The following is a 16055-nucleotide window of genomic DNA, read 5'->3' as shown; positions in this document are numbered from 1 at the left end:
TGCCCTATTATTAATAAATTCAAGGACTGACTTATAGGCCAGTGAATTGAAAAACAGGGAAATTATGCACTTCTTATCTTTGTCTCTTTCACTTTTAAATGAGGTATTCAAAATAAACCAATGACATTTTTCCATCTTACCTCTTGGCAGGTTTTTGATGCGTTGGTTGCTTTATAATTTCATATCCTATCTATCAGTTTATGAAACTTACAGTTTGGCTTACTTTCACAGAATCACGGAATGTTAGGGATTGGAAGGGACCTCAAAAGATCATCCAGTCCAATCCCCCTGCCGGAGCAGGAACACCCAGATGAGGTTACACAGGAAGGCGTCCAGGCGGGTTTGAATGTCTCCAGAGTAGGAGACTCCACAGCCTCCCTGGGCAGCCTGGGCCAGTGTCTGTGCATACCATTAAAATCAGAAGGTTAAAAAAGAAAACCTAGGGATAAAATAGATGTGATTGTGACCCTATATAATTTTGGGGACTCCTTAAGTAAATTCATTGTCTACTGTTTCACTGACAAAACTTAAGTATAACATTATGATTATCTATGATCTTAAATTGCCTTTTGAGTTTGTTACAGCTGATATCCTGCAGAGGAATTAAAGCATCTGAAAAAAACCATTTCATTCTTCCTCTCCTTCATTCTAAATTTGCAAAAATTGAAACCAACAGCTGTTCTAATGCCAAAAAGAAATAAAAAGCATGTAGCAGGTGGTACCATGCCAGTATGTCTAATAGCAATCTAACAGTCTGCTAGCCACTTACCAGATAGTGAGGAATTTGGTCATGATTTGGACAAAGGGAGTGGAGGGAATAGGAATGTGAGAGAATAGTTTTGGCTCGGAAAAATGAGCATCTTTATAGAAGAGAGTAATGAGTGTAGTCAGGAGCAGTGAGTCGTGATATTCTTTATTTTTTGAAATGTTTTCCTTTTGATTAATCACTCTCTCAAACTGACTACAGATGTCAAGAATACTGGTGAAATGGTGGCATGACCAGTACATGGCTCAGTATAAGTAAACCTGTTGGACTTTGTCAGGTGATGTGCAGCTCATGGTTTAGAGACTCATACAAAGCAGTGGTGTGTGTGTTTCTGGGGCTCCTTTCATCCACAGGGCATCTCCACACCTCTGCTCACACTTATCCTTTGAAGCATCAGTAATGTGAACATACCTTTTCATTTGCAAAGTCTTGATGGCAATATATTTCAATTGTATGATCAGACTGTGTTCCCACACAGTTTTCTTCAGCCTCTGTCTAGAAAATGTAATTTACTTGGGTTTCTGTTGGTGATCAAAATCAAAATATTTTGTCTCTCCCCTCTAACATGAAGAAAACTTTTGCTCTAAGCACACTGTGTGTAATGATTTGGATGAGGGAGGAGAAATATTATTGCTTTAAGCCAAGGGAAAAATAACTGTACTCCTTGAGGTCTGAAGTAATAGAAACCAGAAGAAATTCAGAGCCGCAAAATGCTTGGTCCTGTGGTTAGGAGCAAGAACGAAACTTTTTGCACCAAAAAGTAATCTGTTTTGGGGGAGTGCCTTTGGTGTAACAGTCAATAAAGAGATCACCCTGAGCGGTCCTGGAAGATGTGTTGGGAGATCTGTTTCCCTGTGATACAGGGAACATTCCAAACAAAGCACTAGTGAGTTTTCCTGTCACAGGGAAGGATGGGGCTATTGTCCTCTACAAGAGGAAACTAAAAGACCTTGTTATGTATCTGCAGAAAGGCTGAAATAACTGTCCTCTGTAGAGCATCAGACAGTCAACACTGGTAGGAAGAAGGAGGGAAAGAATTAGGAGAGGTTCAGGCAAAGGTCAGCATGGGGACAGATGAGTTTGGTCTGGCTGTGGATAGATTTAGCCTGGAAGGATCACAGCAGTGACTGGGATCTAGAACAGGTTTCCTCTGGGAGAAATACAGCTGAAACCTGACTTCATTTCATGCTGCAGCAGGATGAGATGATGGGGAACTGGATAATGCAATGTTTGCAATAGAGAGCGATCATCCTCACAGACTGAGGAGGCTTCTTCCAGCCCTGCATTCCTTGTCCAAAAATGGCATAATGTGCAGACTTGCCTTGTTTAAATAGTCCAGGCTTCAGAGAGAAACTCCAGTACCAACAGTAGTTGCTGGTAACAGGAGAGGGATCTCTATATCAGTCATGCCCAGTCAAAGCCTTATCTTGACTTTGCTTCTGCTTCAAACATCTGCAACAATGGGTTTAGAAAATGGATTTGATAATTTAAGACAAGGTGGATTTGGGGGCAGCAGAAACCTGATGGGTACTTGACTTCTAAGAGAGGAGGAAAAGGGAGTTTGGGAGTAAAATGTAATCTGCAGCAGGAGAAAAGATAAAAGATCAAACAAGCCTGAATGAGGCAATGCTATCTACTAAATGGTGTAATAATGTTTTATGAGATGCAATGTTCCAAGTCTGCTAGATTAGCTTTCTTTGACCACTATTTTTATGGTGTTTCAGTTGCATTGAAATGGGAGTGAGAAGAATGATGATGTATGGATTTATATTCTGACTAGCAACAGTATAGATGGAGAAATAAAAGGGTAGCATGGGAATTGTGCTCTATAATAGGATCAGTATTGAAAAAAGAATCTAGTAAAAATGAACACATGAAATCTGTGTTGGGAGCTCTGAAGAATGAAATTGCTACTGTTCCTGACATTACAGATTTTAAGTGAGATGTTGATTCAAAAGAAATAAAAAAGAAATGAACAAGAATATGCCAGTAGTTCCCTTATAAAAGAGCTTGCTTAAAGCACTGTATTTTTGGTTTTGTGTGGCACTCAAGTGTCACAGTGAAGAAGATGCTCAGGATGGACAGGAATGTTAACATTGGAAACTCTCGAGTCACAATTACTAAGGTGGGTCCCAGTTAGTGTGGCAGATATTTGGCATGTGATTATCTTCCTGTGCAGCGAAAGTCTGAAGTCAGCAGGATTACACGGAGGTAAAGCCAGCTTGACTGAGAGGAGGGAGCACCAGCCCATTCTCAGCTGCTCTGTCTCCAGAGTCTGATGGTGATTTATTTTTATGCTGAGCTCTTCACTGACCCCCATAAATATATAATTTGTTTGCATTTCCTGTGATCAAATCCATCTTCTATCTTATTGTCAGTCATTCACTGACAGCAATCCTCAGTTAATTATTTCTTTAAATACTCTCTTACCATATAGATAAACTATAAAGGATTTCTTTGCCTTGAGGACATGAAATGCTAAGTTAAACTGATTTATGAAATGCCTTTCCAGGGTTTCGCTCAGCAGCACACTGAAGACACTTTTCAAAAATATTTTACATCAAAGCATGCAATGTAATAGCACAAGCCTGAGTGCTCTTTTCCCTTGTTTGCCACTCTTCCCAGTGCGTGAAATGTACTCCTGTATAGTCCCAGTAAGATCATGAACCACTGAATCCATCCTTGAAGGGCTTGTATCACTGTAACTGTCATAACAGCTCCCTGACACAAGTGCAATACTTTAAAAAGAGGAAAAAAAATCTGCAAACTTGTAATTAATTTTTGCACATTTCCTTTAGAAGAATGAGCTAAACCCAGGGCTGCTGGGTTTCTCTATCCGACTTCCAAGAGGCTTTGGTTGGGATCTAACAGAAGGGAGACAAGATTTGAATTATATTCTTAGAAGAGGGCAAATTGTTGACAGGGTTGAAACGGGGCAGTTGTTAATGACTTTGACCCTGCCTGAAACAGTTAATCTTTGAATGGACAATGTGGGTCAAGTATTTGGGGGCTGATGCTCCTTGGGCCTGACTGCTACTTCAGCTGCTGTCGAATGCTATTGCTTCAGGAAAGCTGCTGAGCAGCAAATTGCTGAGCATAATATTTTAATTACTGGAGATCTGTTGTTCTTCCCAACTTCAGGCGATCACAGTAAACAGCAAAAAAAGAGCGATCAGTCCACAGAGTGAGGGTGCTGCTGTTATGTAGCTCTACACCAGGAACATTGGAAGCAAGAGTGCTGTGCTTATTAGTGCCTGTGCCATTTGCTGATGGGTTCTGCTTAATTAAAAGCAGCAGGAACAAGTTGATGTCTTTCTGATCCTGCCCCTACTGTCTGAGGAGTGCTGATGAGGCAGCTGCTGCTCTGGCACAGAAGTGAGAAGCAATTTCCATCCTGGAGGCCAGAGGTGGGATTTTCTCTGTCAAAGTGGAACAGCAGCTTTCAGGAGTTTTTAGCCCCAGAGGCACTTGGGAGGGTTGGCCCCTGCCCTCTCTGGATCCACCTGACTGATCATCTGCACATAAATGGGGAGGGATAGAACAAGATGGCTGCCCAGGAAGTTTCTTTCATTACTTATTCAGGTGGGAGGAGAATACAGAACCTGCTGGATCACCTGGCTGGTTTCACACTTGGGTCTGAAGATGGTGCTGCTGATCATGAAGGAAGAGCTGTGTGTCCCACAGCTGTGGCCTGGAATGTCTATTCCCTGATATCCCTTAGTGCTTTTCAATGACCTGTCCATGCAGCTGCTTATATGACTAGTGCTAAAGGAAGCATTTTCCAGGGCTTTCATTGTATTTGTTATTATGAGACTAATTAAGTGGCAAAAGATACTAAGTGCTAGGAAGCAGAGGAAAGCATCTTTTACTTTACATGCATGGGGAGCAAAAAAAAGTGTCCCAACAGCTGAAGTATTGGGTTCTGCCATGCATTGGGGTAGTGCAAAGCCCCAAGTGAAATGTGCTGCAAGGAAATTGCAGCCTGGTTTCTGTTATGTTTTTGGGCAGGAGGGTTTCACAGCACCCAAGTGCCATGTGTTCCACATTGCCTGCTCCAGGGGAACGCTGCTGGCCCTGGGGTGTGAGGGAGGCTGAGGCTGGATTCAAGCTTAAAGCTCTCCAAAGGGAATGGAAGAGGATGAGACAGCTTAACAATAAAGAGTTTAATTTAATCCTCCCCACTTAAGCAAAGCCTCCTAACCATGTAACAATTTTTACAAACTGCCAAAGAATCTGTTATGATCATGTGAGCCTATTTCTACTTCTCCCAGTGGGATTATCTATGTGACAGCAATAACTTCCAATTGTTTTTCTTTATGTAGTAATATCTGGCCATATGTTTAAACTCTTTGTGCTTGGGAGCAATAGTTAAATTGTTTGTTTTCTCATGCCTATGAATTATCTGACTTGGAAGGAATTCTGTCAAAATCCTTGCCGTTCTCACACTCCTGCATGCTGCTGTGAACCAGTGTTGTTCTCCAAGCATTTTTAAACTAGTTTGCTACACTTCTCTGGTTGTAAATGGTTAAAAGCAGACATTTAATGCTGGGGGAGTGATCCACAAAATTGTCCAAAGCTGCTGCTTTATCCCAGGGTATAACTACAGCATCCTGTGACTTCAAATTTTCTGTTAAATGAAATTTCAGACAATCAGTTTCCTCCTCATAACAAAACTTTCACTGTCTGTTTTCATCCTTTTTCTTTGCTCCCCAAGACCAAACCCAGCACCTCCACAAAATCCTGAGCCTTTTTCCAAAGTTGCCTGAAGTCTACAGGGCTCTTTACCCTGGCTCCTGGAATCAGGTTCTTCTTACTGGTATTATTTTAATTGATTTCTTTTTCCCACACCTCTGATATTCCAAATAACTTTTGTTCTCCAAATATTCTTTGGGCATAAGGAGCTCTGAGACAAGGGATGTAATCACAGATCATCTGTATGAAGCTTTGTGGTGTCAGGGCCATACCAGGCCCTGCTTCTTAAATAGAAAGTAAAAATATGCAACACTTCAGCATTTCAGAAAATACTTCTGCAGAAACAAAATGTAGTGGACGGAAAACTACAGCCCAGTGGCTGAAATGCTGGGTTCTTCTAAAATGAAATTTTAGAAAGACCTGTCCCTCAGTACACAGAAATGCTGAGGGCAGAGTTAAAGTATGAAGAGCCTAGCTTTGCTTCAGATGTGGTACTTCAGTGTATCAAAAGCAACATCTTTCCTAATGAGGTGCTGCTCAATTCTGATAACCACTCTGAAATATGTTCTGCTTAAAGATGTAACTTGTGATTACATGTCCCACCCATCAAAACATTGAGGCCAACCCTGTCAGTGTGCCACCTTCAGGTAGGAGAAATGTTCAGCTAAATCGTTCTACTCAGAGGATAGTATCTTGTTATTAATGAGCTGTCTTTTCAATATTTTATCTGCAAGGACTAGGTGAAGCTGCCGGAACTCCTGACTGTCTTAACTTGTTGCAAAGCAGGAATATTTCCTAGTCAAAACTTAAGTCAAAGCCTAGATGAAAGCTGATAGAACAACTAGAGATTCATTGTATATGATCCTGGAGAGGATGTTGGCTGGAGGCCACTGTTCTAATGTCTTCACACAGCCCTGCAGGAGCAGCATGGGATCTGTCTGCCTGGCAGCTCCTGCAGCAGAATTCTCCACCTAGAACTGGGGAGCAGCTCCCCCTGGGAATGGAGTTGGGCTGGGGCCAAGGGAGAACAGCCGAGGGCCTCCACACAGCTCCCAGGAGCTGTTACCTCATGGGCTCATCACGGTCCAACAGCATGGCCTGCAGGTAACTGCCATTGTCATCAAGGCTGAACACACAAACTCTCCTTCAGTGACACCTCAGTCTTTGTAGCCCATGGCATTGGAAACACAGGAAAGTGGTGTCTGCTAACACACCTGCTTATAAGGTGTTAAACACCCTGAATCAAGATCTAGCATGTTTTGACAAGGTAAACTATCCATTTTGAAATGTCCTTGGCTTGCTGCCTCATTCATTCCTGTGAGCCTTGTTTGTTCTAGCAGGTTGCTGCTTCAACACAGCAATGTCATCTGGTGCATTTAAGCTTCATAATACTGTACCTGCAGGACATGCTGCAGCCAGTGAGGAAGCCCCAAGAACAAGTATTTCAGGTGCACCAGAGAGCTCATCCTTCCTCTCATTTCAGTTTAAGGCTGTGTCTGGGCTCTTTGGGGAGGGCTCTCTTCAGTGTGTGTCAGGGGAAGGTTATTAAGAACTTAAGTTTATTAAGAACTACTTGTTTAATGAAACTTGCTACTAAGTGTTTTGCAGTGCACAGGTTAACCTGGCCATACTTTTGGAAATAATCACCTTGTTGCAGGTTTCTGCATGATTATTGGAGTATCATATGGCACAGTTGTAGAGGAACTTCTCAGTGTTGCTATCCGTGCAAGTCAGGGGCTGCAGCATATGGTGTTTAACTTGACAGTTTTAGATTTGTGTCCTCAATGAAAATAACAAGCAGGTAAACCCTAGGAGTTATTCTTCCAAAGAATAACTAGTAATATTGTAATGCCTGGTTAAGGTGGTAGAAGTGGTTAATTATCCATTTGCTGACTCACAGAATCTTTTTTTAGGGGAATAAAACAATGTATAAAACTGCCCAGGCTAATAGAGTGTCTGTTAAACCCTGTGGTGCTAGGAAACCCACTCTTCTGTTGAATCTTGTCCTGGTTGTCTGGGTGCGGAAGCTTACTTTTGCACGTAATTAGCTATACTAAGCAGTGGAGCTCATTTCACTCCAACCATGGGAAATGTAGAAAATAAATTACTTGTTGTGTGACATATTTCAAGATTCTGATAGCCTTTAAAGTATTTTTCTGGCTTCATCCATTCCTGTAGTGTTATTGGCAGTCTTGAGTTCTTGATATGCAACTGTCACGGAAAATGCATCTCTTTTTCCATGAATGTCTGAAGGAATCTTTGTGTGTAACAGCTCTCTAGTTTGTTGTACTGCTTATCAGTATAATGTTGGCCACAGCATTGTAACTACAGCTGAAGAGTGGGCAGAAAAATATTCTATCAATCCAGTTAGAAATGTTGTCATTAAAACAACGGAAAATTGTAACATTACAAATAAGAGACTTGAACAACAAACACCCATTTGAATCTAGGTAATTCTGTAGATCTGAAGACATTTGCAGCATTATCTCCCAGAAAAAAATGTTGAGGCTTTTTCCCATCAATACTGGTACACCCTAAGCTGATGAGTTTCAGTTTCTTATTGGCACTTTACAAGACTATTCTGTGTTTCTGCCTCTCACTAGGAATATTTCATAAAGATTTTCCTATGACACATCTTTTTTTTTTACCTTCACTGGACAAAGACAAGCCTTATAACCTGCTATATTGAATAAGCATATCATTCCAGCTCATTGAATATTTGGCATTACATTTTGATTTGTTCCTGAGTAAAATCCATGAAGCTGCTATATATGTACAATGCTTTCTATGGTGTGTGTGTTCTCTATAATGCCCAACCCTTCAATTTCTGTGTGTTTTACCTGGATTTGGGTGTCATAACTCATCTGACCCACAGCAGAGTATGCATATCCAGAATCTGCTTATCCTGTTGGCTTGAATTTGTTCTGACTTTGTAGATACATAGGGAATACTGAAAAAGCTATTCACCCTCAAAAGTCACCGTGTTCCCCAGGCTTTGGCTGTAGGCACTTAAATCAATGATGTACATTTAAGTCAAAACTTCCAAATCTTTTCCAAGGGGAAGGGCAATGATAAGCAAGAACTAATTTTATCAGCCAGTGAAATTGTTCAGTTAATCCAATCAAAGCCAGTGATCTGCTTTTCTTCGTGACGAGCTCTATTTTCCCAGTAGAACTTGCTTTGTGCCAAGAGTGTGCTCTCTTGTTACTGATGGTTCTAGAAACTAAACTTCCACGATAAAATTGTATATTGGTTTTTTGTGCTTCACAAGTAGAATAAAGTCTAGGCAAAACATTTCTGATGGATGTTTAGAATTAATAATCATTGCAAAGTGAGGCAGGTATATTTTGGGGGAGGTGTTGCCAGTTTTTAATCATTAGAGGTGAAATCAGTACTAAACAATCTCATACACTAGCAGCAAAGTAACCGAACAAGCTGATTAGGCAGAAAATAAGGAATTGAGGCTAATCAGAAATTTCTGTTATCTACCTGTGAATGTTTATAGACAAGCTCTTACTTGTGTGTGAGAGAATGGAGTAAATGTTCTCCATATGATGTCCTTTAAACTTTAAAGGAGAGGAGCAGTTTCAGAAAGGATGTTAGTCATTACTAGGTTGCTTGAACACAGAAGATGCAAGAAAGACTTAATTCCCCTTTTCATTGCAGCTATTATCTCTCTTCTTCCAGCTTATACATATTCATGTCTGTTTAGAGGGTTCCTTCACACAGCTGAGCATGGGAATTGCTGTTAGTGAAAGTCAGACTCTACCTTCACGTCACAATGTGGGACAGAGCTCATCTGCTCTGGGCACCACATTTTTTCAGGGGAAAATATTTCTTTAATTAAAATGCTAGATTGGCATTTCCATGAATAGCATCTGAATCTTATTGGCCCTGGACACCATGCTTTATCTGAAGTACATTTAATGCTGGAAGTTGGGTTTTGCATTATGGGGTCTTAAATCCTGGAAACCATGCAGGGAAAGTAATGCAGAAAGCAAGTAGGGAAAATAAATTCAGCAACATGCAGGCAAAACAATGAAAAAACCTTTTCAGATTTGCAATAGACATGCTGCAATTGGTTGTATTTCCATTGTAAACATGGAAAGGCATTCAAAGCTAAATGTGGTCAAGATCCCTGTATAGTCCTATACCTCAGATGAAGATTTATTTATTTCTTTTTGCTGACTTCAGTGGCAGTGGAATTAGGGACAGCTTAATCTTCTTGGATTTTACATGGCAAATGTCAGCTTCTCATCACATGGCCATGCAATATGCTAGAAAGAATAAATACTCTAGTTCATATCTTTAGATGTTTACAGTTCGTACTGCTGTGACACAAGGTACTTGAGATATTTTGCACGAAGGGCCCAGCCACCTCTGTGCTCTTGCTGCCAAGAAGCACTTGGGTGTCTCTTCTTTCCTTTGTTCCTTTAAAGGAGCATGGACACTTCTCATAAAGCTATGTAGAAACGTGCCTTTGCTGATGGGGTATAAGATCGAATATGATACAAAACAACCCAAGATTAAGTTTTCAGATTAGATCTGCTGAACCTCTGTGACTACTTTGTATTGCTATACAAGCAATGCAGAATGACTTTATTTAGGCCAGAAGTGGTGAGCAGACTGCCAATAGATATCTTTGATCTTTGATTCATTCCTGTCATTTTGACAATGTGCTATAAGTTTGCTCATCATATCAATCTCTAATGAAAAAAAAGGCACTGAAGTGCTTCTCAGTTGTTTGGTTTTTGGGGGTTTTGTTGTGTGTTGTGTTTTTGTTTTTTGGGGGGTTTTGTTTGTTTGTTTGTTTTCTCCAAGAAACTGCAGCTGAATTTCTACTGCTTTCTTTGGAAAAATAAAATGAAACAGGATTATTTATTTTCACAGAATATTTCCACAGCAGCCTGTGGAAAATTCTGCATATTTTAGGTAGTATAATGCACTCAGCCTTTTGTGTTGCTTTAAGAACGCCGAGCTGTTCTGTGCTGTCTCTTCCATACCTCCCCCTTTCACAGCAGGGCCAGAAGTTTTTCTTTATCTTCCCAGTCATCTCAGCTGGATGAGGAGAGGGCTCCAGTTCCAGTGTACAGCATCCAAAGGCTCTCAGCTGCCTCTGCCCAGCGCAAACTGCTGACGAATGAAAGGTTTCCCCCCGTACTTCCATTCCAGGCCATCGAACCAGTCAGTGCCATTAATGAAGAACTGGAGAATGGTTCTGAGTTTGTGGAATTATTCCAGGTAGAGATATATTTTACTATAATAGCTGCACTGGACAGGCTTTGCAGTTGTACAGGTTAATGATGTTCTCCTCCCTTTACAGAAATTTGCTATGGCAGTGTGTTTATGTGCAACACCTCCATGCTCAGGAGCTTGTAGAACTACCAGGACATTGCTGTTCTTTGCAGGAGAAAGAAATAATTTATAAACCAAACAGTGAATTAAAGACTTAAAATCAGCTCAGTCAAACAAGAACGGAAAGCTTTCGAGGGATCTGGCAGGCTCAGGTTCAAACGTGTGAACCCAAACAAGCCCCTTCCGTGCGGCCGGCAGGGGGTGCCCGGCCCCCGCTCCGCCCCCCCGAGCCGGGTCACGGTGCCGAGTGACGGCAAAGCGACCGTGGAGAAATACAGTCAGTGCAACACGTGAAGGAAAAATCCAGGCTTCGCCTCGTGTTGCTCAGGTAGGAGGTTTCCTTTCGTCACAGCTTGTCCAGCCCCTGGCCAGGTCCCAGGGTTTCACCCGTTCTTTGGTACTGGAGTTGTAATAAAGCCTTACCACATATTATATCCCTTCCGGTTTAAAAGTGGTTTATTGCAGACACTTTTATTTTTTTTAATAGCAACAGGAAGTCTTGTTGGCAGCGTATTTTAATTATGCTCTGAAACTAATCAAGGGAAGAGGAACGATTTTGAACACAGGAAGCAAAACAGCTAATCATACATTCGAGTGCCTATTTCCAGGGGAGGATGTACAAGTACTTAAGTGTTGCTGAACTCTCAGCACATCAGCAATCTGTTAAATGGCTATAAAGTGCAGGCTTTATTAGGAAAGGGAGGATACATACCACCCAATGTCAGGCACCTGCTCTCTCTTCACAGTCACCAGCAGGAGAGAGGCGACCGCAACCAGGAGACTCTGGAAACCCTTTGGAAACCCCCTAGCTATTTTCACTAACTGCAGAGGAAGCCCAAAGAAACTAAATGGAAATTAAGTACCTAAAACAGGATAACTATTTCACCACTGCCTGATGCTAGCTGTGGACTTAATAGACCTGAGGCTGATTGCCATATCTGAACTGCTTCTGTGAACTGTTACTGGAGATAAAAAGATTCCCATTAAAAAGCTCAATTTCCTGCATTTTTATTCATTTTTTTTAGTCAAATCTTTGGTATTAAAAGCACAGGGGTATATATTGGAATGAAGCTCACTTACTCTTTGGAAGTTACATGATATGTAATGCATAATGTATAGTACTGTATTGCCTGGTCTGAACAGATAAGAGCTATGTGGTGCGCATTCTGCTTCCCAAAGGAGAGCATCCCAGTGCCTCCAGTAGTGCCTCTCACTGTGCTGCTCAAGTGTCTCATTAGCTGGAGAGAGCGCAAACCCTCTCTGGAAGCTTCTAAATTAGATCAGAGATTATTTGAATCGCACCCACAGCAAGTCCACTTAAGTACACTGGAAAAGCACTGACAACTGAAATGTTACTGTCACATTTGGGGTGTCCTGAACCTTTTTACAAAGCATGGCAGAAAGAATTTTCTCTCATTTGAATCACTAGAGAATTATGATGACAGTGAAGACTAACTGGTATAAAACATGCAGGAGAGAGGCAAGGCTCAGCCCCAGAACATGTGTGTTCTCAGCTAAATCTTTCTGCAGGTTCAAAATGTTCCATGCCCCTGTAACCCATTTTGTTTGTTTGCTCTGAGCACATCCTGTCTACCTCAGGTACTCAATAGACAGGAGCTTTAGCTCTTCAGCAGGAAAAGGAAAGGCAGAAAATGATGTAGTCTACTGCTGTGTTGCAGGCATACAGCTTCAACTGAGTGTTTACCTAACCTACTTGGCAGGCCTTGGTGACTTTGCAGTTAAGGTTCCTACTTGTAGCTTGCAGAATAACCAGTGAGTTTGCAGAGGTCCATTCGAGTTCTGCTGCGTTGCAGAACTGTGGTGAGAAAGTTCACAGAGCCCACCTGGCTCTGCGTGCTGTCTGTTAGGTGTTGCACATGGCTGTGCTTTTGAAATACTCCATTTCAAAGCATTTTCTGCCTTGTCTGTCTTCTCAGTGCATCTGCGTTCCTGTTTCTGCTGTTGTTCAGTATCAGTGGTAGGACACTGGGTCAAGGCTTGGTTGTCTCATGTTCTCTGTGGGCGCACATCCAGATGCAGAAAAACAGCAAAGCTCGTTTCAAATGAGCTTGAAAAACCGCAATCCCCACTTTCTACTGCTCTAATGCTGGAAACCTGCCAGGATCTCGAGAAGAAAAGCAGCACCGAGACAATTCTGCCTTTGTCCCGGGTTTGTTAGTTAATCTCGAATCACCTCGGGACGTCTCTGCAAATGGAAATTAATCAAAAAGAAACTGGAAGCAGAGGAGGAGGGGCTGCTTGCTGTACGGGTGGCTTTGGCCACCCTGCGGGGGCAGCCCCGTCCCGCCGGGCTCGGAGGCGGCTGCCGAGCGCAGCTGCGGCTCCGCGGGGTCGTGGGCCCATCAGCGACAAGCGCTTTCCCGTGGAAAGCTCATTTTGCAAGGTCCCTCTCCTTTGCTCTAGACACGTCCCCCGTGCTCAGCGCGGCCTCTGGTGAGGGACAGCTGTAGCGACGACGTCCCTCCTCCTCCCCTCTCCGGCGGCGGGAGCGCTGCGGGGCAGAGTGCGGGAGGCGCGGCCGCGGCCCGGCAGCCCCCTCCATTCCCTCCTCCCTCCACTCCCTCCTCCCTCCTTCCACCGCCCCGGCAGCCCGCTCCCTCCTTTTTCCCCTCCCTCCCTCCCTCCGCCGTTGTGGCGGGTGGGAGGCGCCCGGCGCCGCTAGAAAAGGGCCGGCGGGGTGCGGGCTCCCGCCTGCAGCCGCCGAGCGTGCTCGAAGCTGGGCTGAGCGAGCGGGGCTGCTGGAAAGAACGAGTGCGTTGCACTTGACAAGGTACGTGTTCTGCTAAGGGAGAAGGACAGTGGGGTTTATCAGAGAGGGACGTTTTCCCCGGCAGGGACTGGATGCTGTTTTATCTCTTTAGTGATTTAGTTCTGTTCTTGTGGCAAAATCTATTCTACTTTGCTAAAGACAGTGTGGAGGGCAGAGGCTGTTTTGAACCTGAGGACTGACTGGGCTTGTGCTAGTCCTGCCTTGAACAGCATCCTCCATGCCTTGCTCGGCTCTAGTGTGTCCAAGAAGGGTGATCATTTACTTCTGCATCTCTGTCTGCAGGTGGATTTGTACTTCAAGCTTTTGCCCTTTGAGGACCTCCTGCCAAGCTACAGTGATGTGGTTCTTGGAAAAGATCAGAGCATCAAATGAAAATGGAAACCTTCCTAGTTCTGCCTTTCTGGGACTGCCACCTGGCCAAAATCTGCCTGAAAAAGCTCGACTGAGGGCTGCTGCTTTTCCTAATGTGCTTACCCCTGACAGAATCCCTGAATTTTGCATTCCCCCCAGACTGACCAGCTCTGGCTCTGTTAAGGGCACTGGCTCCCAGGATGACAGCTCAGAGGATGCAGATCTTAATTCTTCTGATTACAGCCCCAGCATTTTGCCACATCTCATTCAGGTGGAAAGTGCTGAGGAGATTCCAGCCCTGGAGGAAGAAAGCACCAACTCGGACCCACAGTCCCAAGCAGCGCTCTCCCTGCCTCACTTTCCCAGAGCCCCCACTTCCTATGGCTTCTGCACTTTGCTGGAGAGTCCCCACACCAGGAGGAAAGAGTCCATCTTCCATGGTAATTCACATGGTGCTCTGCCCAGCTTGATGCTGTCTCGATCCAGAGCAAACACATTCAGTGGCAGAGGGACTAAGTCTAATCCCATTGCTATTAGCTTTGCTTCTGTGAGGCTGCCTCCCAAGCATCTCTCTCTGCACAGGCAAGGCGCCTGTGACAGTGATACTGCCTCCTCCAGCGACTCCTCTCCTTTCAGCTCTCCGCTTCTCAGCAGGTCACCTCCCAGATCCTGCTCCCTGATCAAAACACAAAGTCAGGAGGGATTGCTCTGCCGAGCGCTGAAAGCCAAGAACAAATCCAGTGTGGCCAGGAACAATTCTCTCTCTACAGAGGAGAGCAGCTCCACTGATAACAGTCCCTGTGCCACCAGGCGGGCCTCAGAGGGGCTGCTTGCCATGCGGAGCTTTAGCGTGTCCTGTTCTCCCATCCTTCCCCTGGACCTGACTCGCAGCCGGGAGAGACTAGTGGGAGAGAGGGCTGTGGTGATGGGCAAGGGAGGCACGCTGAGGCTGTCAGCTGAGTACTGCTCAGAAAATGAAAGGCTGCGGATCCGCCTGATCAGTGCAGAGGGTTTATACGATGACTCTGTAGAGCCCAAAAACATAAACTGCTGCATCACCTTTGCCCTGGTGCCAGGGAAAACACAGAAGCAGAGAAGCACTGTTATAAAGAGAAGCAGAAATCCCATCTTCAACGAGGACTTCTTTTTTGATGGTATTGCAGAAGAAGAGCTTTACAGTCTCTCTATAAGGATGAAAGCATTGAATAAAGGGTGCAGTATGAAACGGGATTACACCTTAGGAGAACAGGAGTTGTCTCTAATAAGTATGTTTTCAATATAACACTTCAGATGTTCAAACAGACTAATTTTGTCTTTGAAAGTTTTCTACTAAATAAAGTTTGGGGTTTTTTTTTGTTTTTTGTTTTTTTTTTAAGAATACTTTAAAGCACTGTGATGTTTGGTATTACCCCCATGCTGTTGTGCCTTATTTTGCTGCTTAACACTTCAAACTCTGTGAATATTTGCTGTTAAATTTAACAGGTGGCTGCTGAGCAAACCTTCTGCCTGTCTAGGAGAGGAGGGCAGAAGGACAGGTTTGCCTTTAGGATGAAGGATTAGGCAGTTACTAAGTCAAAGCTGGTGTTGTCTATGGCTTTCAGGGTGTGGAAGCCTTGTTTTTCACTCATTCTGGTCCCCAAGCAGGTACACAGAGCACAATGCACACCATAGGCACTGAACTCTTGCAGCTCCCAGGTACTACATCAGTTAAACAGACCATTTTGACAGCAGTTGTATATACAGAAATGGATGGTTTAGTGCCTCCTGTGTTCAGGGAGGAGGAGAGAGAGAAAGGTTGGGAATGAGCCCTTTTCCTACAAAAGAGGTGGAGGATTTGGACTCCCAAAGCAGGTTTAAGCTTGTGTTGAGGGTAATGTGACCAGCTGCCAAGCAGCAGCTAGAAATCACTGCAGGCCGGGCTCTCTCTCCACAGACCTACACTATACACCACTCAACAGAGAGGTGGCTCCTGCCTGGAGTCACTCTGGAGTGGGTGATGCTGTAGCACAGTTAGCATCTTCATTTACCTTCCCTTGCCATGGTTGATTTCACAGCTGTCAGAAGGAAGTTGCAAGTAATTGTCTTTTAGTCAGGAATGAA

The 16055-nt window shown here is 43.7% G+C and overlaps 1 protein-coding gene across 2 annotated transcripts in view; it reads left to right on the top strand.

Moving 5' to 3' along the window:
* The window catches only part of LOC309443951 (C2 calcium-dependent domain-containing protein 4C-like), a 31674-nt gene extending 16363 nt beyond the window's left edge, over positions 1-15311 (top strand). Inside the window, exons 1-2 of one of the 2 annotated variants that reach the window (XM_082061361.1) lie at positions 13424-13604; positions 13887-15311. In XM_082061361.1, coding sequence (XP_081917487.1) covers positions 13942-15237 — 1296 coding nt within the window. In that variant the 5' untranslated portion in view covers positions 13424-13604; positions 13887-13941 and the 3' untranslated portion in view covers positions 15238-15311. Of the gene's footprint in view, positions 1-13423; positions 13605-13886 lie in introns of those variants that run through there. The other variant, XM_082061360.1, reaches the window with a different exon arrangement.
* Positions 15312-16055: the final 744 nt, after the last annotated feature.

This window comes from Streptopelia decaocto, assembly GCF_964273445.1.
Source record: "Streptopelia decaocto genome assembly, chromosome: 9".
Taxonomy (NCBI): Eukaryota; Metazoa; Chordata; class Aves; order Columbiformes; family Columbidae; genus Streptopelia; species Streptopelia decaocto.
The sequence above is the reverse complement of the archived record's forward strand: the minus strand, read 5'-3'. Positions and strand labels throughout refer to the sequence as shown.